This window comes from Aegilops tauschii, chromosome 6 (assembly GCF_002575655.3).
Source record: "Aegilops tauschii subsp. strangulata cultivar AL8/78 chromosome 6, Aet v6.0, whole genome shotgun sequence".
Taxonomy (NCBI): domain Eukaryota; kingdom Viridiplantae; phylum Streptophyta; class Magnoliopsida; order Poales; family Poaceae; genus Aegilops; species Aegilops tauschii.
The window spans coordinates 431359690-431368296 of record NC_053040.3 but is presented as its reverse complement, the minus strand read 5'-3'; the positions used below and the strand labels follow the sequence as shown (position 1 = coordinate 431368296).

The 8607-nt window shown below is 47.7% G+C and overlaps 1 protein-coding gene across 1 annotated transcript; it reads left to right on the top strand.

Moving 5' to 3' along the window:
• Positions 1 to 2501: 2501 nt before the first annotated feature.
• On the top strand, positions 2502 to 3650 carry LOC141025414 (uncharacterized). The gene is made up of 2 exons (XM_073500687.1): positions 2502 to 2813; positions 2896 to 3650. Exons 1-2 carry the CDS (start codon positions 2721 to 2723, stop codon positions 3478 to 3480), a joined length of 678 nt encoding a protein of 225 aa, XP_073356788.1. The 5' UTR covers positions 2502 to 2720; the 3' UTR covers positions 3481 to 3650.
• The last annotated feature ends 4957 nt before the right edge of the window (positions 3651 to 8607 follow it).

The following is an 8607-nucleotide window of genomic DNA, read 5'->3' as shown; positions in this document are numbered from 1 at the left end:
TGCGCCTCCCGGAACTGCTCCTCACGCATCTGCCTCACCCTGTCCATATATTGGGCACGGGCCTCGCTGATGGTCATGGTGCAATGCACCGGCGAGGATGGCGCAGAGGAGGGGGTTGGCGCCGGATCGTCGACTACCATGTTCTTCATTGGGACGTTGTCGTCTTCTGGCTGCCTACCGGCCAGCCGGTCGGCACCAATGGCTGCCATCTCCTTGTGGTCCGTCGTCCGCCCATCCCGAAGAGCGCTGGAGCGCGAGGAAGCAATGGTGGGCAGTAGTGGTGTGGACAGGAGAAAGGGAACGGATGCGGATGACTGCGGCTATGGCCGGCGCAACAGTTTATATAGCAATGGTGGGTGGGCGGAGGGATGGACGTGTGGCGCCGGAGTAGCCGCCTCGGCAACCGCGTATCATTAATGTGGGCGGCAGATGGACGGACGGACGGCACTTGTGTCGTTTGAAGGCGGAGCAATCGCCTGCACCGGGAAGCGGGGCGGGCGGCGCTGACTGTTTCGCGCGGAAAGCGCACGCGGGCGAGGAGATGACTTTACTTGGAGACGATGACAATGGGGACCCACCAGGTCCATAGCCTCACGTATGCAAGTTCCTCCTTATTTTATATATATATATATATATATATATATATATAACAATAATTTATTTTGCTTCCTCCTGGTTTCCTGACATCACGGTCCCACACCATTGTCAACCTATGTAGTAGTCAATAAATGAGAGAATTGCACAAGAAGCGGCCGACAGCTAGGACCAAGAAGCTCGAGCAGTATTTGTGTTTTTGAGGTATGAGCACTGCAGAGTTTTTCGATGTTTAGCCCAGATATTAATTTTTCTCCTCTGAACAACAACGAAAACATCGCTGCAGGTATTAACTGGGCGGGCTGTGGCCCATCTAGCCCAGGCCAGATATCCAGCCGAGATATTAATTCTTTTCAAGCTGAAAATGGCTAGCCCAGCTATACTTTTTTTAGGAATACCCAGGCAAGGTCAAGTTGTTATTCTCCGCCCCGCTGGGCTGCAAATCTTTCCTAGGAGGGATGCATTAGGCTTAACAAGAAAATGGGCTTTAAGAAATAATAAATGGGATGTAATTATGAAAACTGGACAGTAACTATAAAAAATGCACCAAACACGTGATTACTTTATAACATATTATTTTTGGATATTGAAAATTTTAATTTCATTAATTGTTGCGAGCGCAATGTTTCGTTGGATTTTTACGTAATATAAATTTAAATTGAAATTGTATTTAATCTGACTAGAAATTTCGGGATAAAAATATTTCGGATCCCATCAAAATGTGGGAAATTTTATTGAATTATGTTTTGAACGGTTGGTTGAAATGGGCTGTACTTTTAACAAACTGTAAATGGGCTGTAGTAAATTCCATTAGAATTCAAAAATGGGCTACACATTCTTACAAATCTCAAATGGGCTATAAGTTCTCTGCCACACACTTCTGGCCGTTTGGTTGGACTTCTACAGCCAACTTCTGGCTTTTGGAAGCTATAAGCTAACCAAAGGGGAAAACAGAGAAGCAGAATCTGTAAAAGTTACGGCTTCCCCACAGTGTATTTTCCGAAGCAGGTGAACCCCCAACTTCAGCAATGCACTTTTAGCTGTCCCCTGAGAGTTTCCACGTATTTACCCACCTTTGCCATTCGTAAGTGGAAAGCGATTGGGCCTATTCCTCCCGAGCGAGTCATCCAACACCACAGAAGGCCACCCCCCTCGTAAAAAAACACATCGTTCTCCCCAGTCCACATCGACCCGAGCGGCAGCTAGGGTTCCTAGCCGCCGCCGGCCCTCCACCGCCGCCTGCCCAGCCACTGGCGCTGCCTCCCCGTCGCGACCTCCTCCCTCCTCTACTGCTTGCCGGACCTCTCCGCCTCAAGAGCCCGCGAGGACCACCGGACCAGCAAGCGGCGCCGTCCTCCACCTCCGCGCGCCCTGCCGCTGGCGACGCCTCCCGCAGCCCCGACGCGAGATCCTACCTCCACTCTGAAAGGTAGCTGCTCCCCTTCCTCCCACTCCCCTATCCCCCCTCCCACCTCCTGTACAAGTAGAAATAGGATGGATTTATTTTGCTTTGTCATATTGTTGTCTATTGATGATGTATATTGGATGTAAATAGGATCATTCCAGACAATTCACAGTCAAATCTACAGCAATTCCCTGCTCCCTCCCCCTCTCCTTCCTCCTCACCCTCCCTGTTTAGGTTTCCTTTGAATTGTTTGCACAATTTTATTTATGTAATGTTTAATTGCTTGTATACATGATATGTACAGAAGCTGAACATGATATACCTTTTTTTTGTGATGTATAAGCTTGCATGACATGCCATCTAAAAAGACAGCAAACAACATTCACAAAAATTTCTTGTACATAGATATTATGTTTGCTACTTGTACATACTATTTGAGTACTTGCTGCTATTATGTAATGCATTATTCTTGATACGTGCTTTTCTCATATTGCTTTATTGAAGTAGGACTGAGAAGGCGGTGTGGGATGATGCCCATCTCAAGAAACTCATTGAAATATTGAGAGAAGAGGTTGAAAAGGGGAATAGGCCATTAGGTTATTTAAACAAGAGGGGTTGGGAAAACGTTTTGGAGAAATGGGAAGCTAGAACGGGAAAGAAGTATCCCAAGGATAAATTCAAAAACAAGTGGGATGCCATAAAAAATGAGTACACTTGATTCATGGAGTTGAAAAATGAAGCAACTGGGCTTGGATGGGATGATGCGAAGAGAACCGTTGATTGCTCTAAAGAATGGTGGGATGAACATATCAAGGTAGCACTAGCCATTTTGTTTTTCATTTGGCATGGTTCTATATGGTTGCATTATCTCACTTGTACATTAAAATCCATTTCAGAGATGCCAAGAGAGTACAGGAAAGAAATGCAATCATATGAAGTTCAAAAAACAGGGACCAAAGCACCTTGAAGATTTGCACATCATATTTGACAAAGTACATGTTACTGGGGCTAGTGCTTCTTGTGCTAGAGATATATCTTCTGATGAATCAAGTGATGATATTGCGGTTCCTTTCGAAAAGCCCGATGGTAGTGCTGAAATGAAGTTGGCATCTTCGAAGAAACCAAAACCAAGCAAGAAGCACAAGCAACCTTCTAACGCAAATGAGGAGAAAGAAGAGAAGAGTCCATTCTTACGATTGTACAAGAAGACATGCGAGAAAATAGAACGTGGAGTGGAGAAGATAACTTCAAGTGTTGAAGCATCATCCGCTCCTCTCACAAACCATGTTCCCACCATTTCAGAAGTAATGAAGATGGTCAAAGAATGTGGTGTGAAGGAAAAAACTGCTCTCATGCACACAACCCTCACTCTTATAGTGAAGCCCGAGTTTAGGGAAATCTTCAATGTTCTTGAAACAAAAGAAGGGAGGTTTGATTTTTTGGAGAGGGAGCATGAGAAGGAGATGTTGAAGCACGTGTAGTGAATCATATTTGTTTATGTTATAGACCTATATTTGCTTTCATTGTGGACCAAATTTGGTTATTTGTGGACCATATTTGCTTTCGTTGTGGATGTAATTGCTTTTGTCGTGGACCATATTTGCTTATGTTGGTTTACCATATTTATGTTGTGAGAAATATTTACTCCTGTTGTTTACCATATTTATGTTGTGAGAAATATGTGCTCGTGTTGTTTTACCTTATTTATGTTGTGAGAAATATGTGCTCGTGTTGTTTACTATATTTATGTTGTGAGAAATATTTGCTTGTGTTGTTTTACAAGTCATATTTATGTGATGCCCATGAATAATTTAACATTTTTATATTGTTATGTAGATGGATGCAAGAATGGAAGAAGTGGCCATAAAGGGACAGGAGGGAATGAAACTTCTAGCTGAACTTGCGAATCAGGCTGCTATCATGGGAAACCTAGGTAACCTCTATGTTGAGCGATACTTGAACAAAACATACAGAGTGCCTCAGCAAAGAGGACTTCAATGGGTCATGGAGTGTTACAGTCGACCTAGATACTTTTATAAAATGTTTCGAATGGGCAATGATGTTTTCATGGCACTTCATGATTTGCTTGTCTCTGCATATGGTTTGACGTCAACCACTAATGTTTCATCAATTGAGTCACTGGCCATGTTCTTATGGATTGTTGGAGGCCCTCAATCATTTGCTCAAGCTGAGAACCATTTTGTACGATCACTTTGGACAATTCATACAAAGTTTAAGGAAGTTTTGTTATGTTTGCGCAAGTTAGCGAAAGATAACATCAAACCTAGAGATCCTACTTTTAGGCATGAGCATGAAAAGATTAAGGAAGAGCGTTTTTGGCCTCATTTCAAAGGCGCTATTGGTGCCATAGATGGATCACATCTGCCAGTTTCAGTGCCTGCAGATGATGCGGTTAACCATAGATGTCGACATGGTTTCACATCTCAGAATGTGCTTGCAGTATGTGACTTTGACATGAGGTTTACGTTTGTGGTTGCGGGTTGGCCGGGCTGTGCACATGATACAAGGGTCTTGAATCATGCATTAGCACACTTCCCTTCATTTCCTATACCACCCAAAGGTATAATGTAGTAACTGATGTCATCATTAATTATATTCTTATGCGTGACGCTAACTTTGTGTTCTTTTTCAGGGAAATACTATCTTGTCGACTCTGGGTATCCAAACCGAACGGGATACCTTGCTCCTTTTAAGGGGAGTACATACCATCTGCTGGAATTTCGTCTTCGCTGTCATCGTCCACCTGAAGGGAAGTACGAGTTGTTTAACTTTTCACATTCATCCCTTCGAAATGTTGTTGAGCGTGCTTTCGGGGTACTCAAGCAGAAATGGCGCATCTTGAAAGGGGTCCCAAGTTTCTCACCTCGTACACAGAAGCATATCATCATTGCTTGCATGGCATTGCATAATTTCATTCGTGATAGCAAGTTGAGTGACAAAGTTTTTGATAAATGTGATGCCGATGATGAGTATGTACCTCCAGTGCTACGAAAGGAGGTGGCACCAACACAAGCGGATCCCGTTAAAGAAGAGGAGAACGAAGATAGCATGAACAATATTCATAGTAGGATAGCTGATGCTTGTCTTGCCATGGCAAGATAAGTTAGTTATGTCGATGAAGGTCATCATCATGTGAACCATTTGTGTTTTCTCTATGCTCCACGTCTTCCATAATAATATTATGGTGTATCTATCTGTTTGGATATATGAAACATCAAACCATAATCGTTAAATTGCATATGTGTTACCTATGAGTCATCTTAATTGTCATAATTTTCCTTTGCAAAATGGACGTTCAATTGCCTACCATATATGTATCACTGCTCTACGGTCAACTAGGAAATTAACATATTTCACTATGGCCTAAGGGGCATCATAGAACATTCACAGTCAAATCTACAGTTTCACAGTTGTTTCAACCAAATGGCTTCCAGCTTTTCCACAGCAGAAAGTTCACAGCAGCTTTTTCACAGCTCACGGCTCACAGCAGCTTTTACAGAATCTGCAGCTCAACCAAACACAGCCTTAAGTTGACGCGTCCCCTTAAAAAACAGAGTTGACGCGTATGCAAGGCTTTGTCAACTTATAGTCAACACACGGTTCTAGCAGCAGTGGCCGTTGGATGTCCATCCAACGGATGCCGTGCTTCTTCTTCAATCTCGGATATTCTAGCTTCACCCGCCCAAAAAATGATTCCTCCCCCTGACATCTGGGGCGCACCTTTCGGAAGCTGACCTGTGGGCCTACTAAGTTGACGTACCAAGGGCTTTCTCAACTTAGTCAATATAAACGATTCTAGCTGCACTGACCGTACGATGTCCATCCAACGGTCGTCATGCTTCTTCAACCTCTGGTCTTCTTGCTCCAGCCGCCCAAAGCAGCGCCGTTCGTGTCGCCTGCTCCTGCCTCCCGTGGCCGGCTGTGCTGCCGCAGAGGCCTCACCGCCCCCTACTACTCCCACCGCTCGCTAGGCCATCCCTCCACTCACCCACACCCCATGTTATTCTGCGGCGACAACAGCGCAGCCGAACCAGTGAACCCTCGTACTCCTCTCCGCGTGTGCATCCACTGCCGCGTCTTCCCCGGCTCCGCGTCGTCCCCTTCCTAGGCCTCGCCTTCGTCCACCGCCCTGGTGCTCTCGGCGCGGCGTGGTCAACGTGGTCAAGGAACGACTTCCATCGGACGTGGACTGTACGTGGAGAGGCTGACAGCTGAGTCCACGGCAACCGCAAGGAAGTGCCTCCTTAGAACGCGGAAAATAATTATTCCTCCACCTGACAGCGGGGACCCATCGGACGGTCCACCAATATTTTGCGAAAAAAATCATTTCCCCCTGACTGCTGGGACCCACCGGACGGGCCACCGTATTTCGCGAAAAAAATGTTCCCCCCGCTGTGAGCTCGGACCCACCGGAAGTGCTCCTTATTATGCACAAAAAAATGAATACTCCCCCGGTTAGCTGGGACCCACCTTGGTGGGAGGCGGACTTGTGGGCCTACTAAGTTGACGGGGACGAAGGGCTTTGTCAACTTAGTCAATATGAACGATTCTAGCTCCAGTGACCGTACGATGTCCATCCAACGGCCGTAGTGCTTCTTCAACCTCTGGTCTTCTTGCTCCAGCCGCCCAAAGCAGCGCCGGTCGTGCCGCATGCTCCTGCCTCCCGTGGCCGGCTGTGCTGCCGCAGAGGCCTCACCGCCCCTACTATTCCCACCGCTCGCCAGGCCCTGCAGCGATGGCAGCCTCACACCGCTGCGGAACCAGTGAACCCTCGTACTCCTCTCCGCCCGGGCTTCCACTGCCGCGTCTTCCCCGGCTCCGCGTCGTCCCCTTCCTAGGCCTCGCCGTCGTCCACCGCCGTGGTGCTCTCCGTGCGGCGTGGTCAACGTGGTCAAGGAACGACTTCCATCGGAAGAGTACTGTACGTGGAGAGGCTGACAGCTGGGTCCACGGCCACATCCCAGTTTTTTTTTATTTGCCAAGTAAGTCGCTTTGTCAGGCCTGTTGGGCTGCAAATCTTTCAAGACGAGGAGAGCTTTCGTTCGGCTGGTCAAGAAAATGGCCCATCAGTAATGAGAAATGGGCTGTACATTTTTAAAACACATCAAACTGGCAATTAGTTTCAAATATCTTTTTTTCATTTAAATATTTTAAATAACATTAATTTTTATGCGTGGAGAATTTGTTGGATTTTATATTGATATACATTTATTTTTAAAATCAGTTCGAATGTGAGTCGAAATTTCGGGATTAAAAACAGTTCGGACCGCACCGAAATATGCAAAATTTCGTATATTTTTTTAACCGTGGCCACAATATGGGCTGTAATGCTAACAAAAAGAATATGGGCTCCAAAAAAACCTTAAGAATTAGCAAATGGGCTGTAAATTATTAGAAATAATGGCAGATGGGCTGTATGTTGTTTTCCACAGATTTGAGGCTTTCCTAAAGAAAGGTTGACGCACAAGCACTGACTGTTGGATGTCCGTCCAACTGCCGTCGTGCTTCTTCAATCTCTGCTCTTCCTGCTCCAGCCGCTCAAACAAGCGCCGGTGGGACTACCTGCTCCCTCCTCCCCGCGGCCGGCTGTGCTGCCGCAGGCCTCACCGCCCCACCGTACTCCCATCGCTGGCCTAGCCATCCCTCTACTCACCCACACCTGCTGTTATTCTCCGGCGATGGCAGACGAACCAGTAAACCCTCGTACAGTCGTACTCCCCTCCGTGTGGGAAACAACTGCCGAGTCTTCCCTGCCTCCATGTCATTCCCTTCCTAGGCCTCGCCGTCGTCCACCGCCCTGGTGCTCTTGGCACGGCCTGGTCAACATGGTCAACGACCGACATGCATCTGAAGTGGACTGTACGTGGAGAGGCCGACAGCTGGGTCCACGACCGCACGCAAGGAAATGCCTCCTTATTACATGCAAAATAATGATTCCTCCACCTGACATCAGGGACCAACCGAAAGGGCCTCTGTATTTCGCGAAAAAATGTTACCGCCGCTGACAGCTCGGACCCACCAGCTATATCTTCGCACGCAAGGAAGTGCCTCCTTATTACGCACAAAAAAATGAATACTCCCCCTGCTAGCTGGGACCCACCATGGTGGGAGGCTGACTTGTGGGCCTACTAAGTTGTCTGGGATGGGGGCCTTTGTCAACTTTAGTCAATATGAACGATTCTAGCTCCAGTGACCGTACGATGTCCATCCAACGGCCGTAGTGCTTCTTCAACCTCTGGTCTTCTTGCTCCAGCCGCCCAAAGCAGCGCCGGTCATGCCGCATGCTCCTGCCTCCCATGGCCGGCTGTGCTGCCGCGGAGGCCTCCCCGCCCCCTACTATTCCCACCGCTGGCCAGGCCCTGCGGCGACGGCAGCCTCACACCGCAGCCGAACCAGTGAACCCTCGTACTCCTCTCCGCGCGGGCTTCCACTGCCGCGTCTTCCCCAGCTCCCCGTCGTCCCCTTCCTAGGCCTCGCCGTCGTCCACCGCCCTGGTGCTCTCGGCGCGGCGTGGTCAACGTGGTCAAGGAACGACTTCCATCGGACGTGGACTGTACGTGGAGAGGCTGATAGCTGGGTCCACGGCC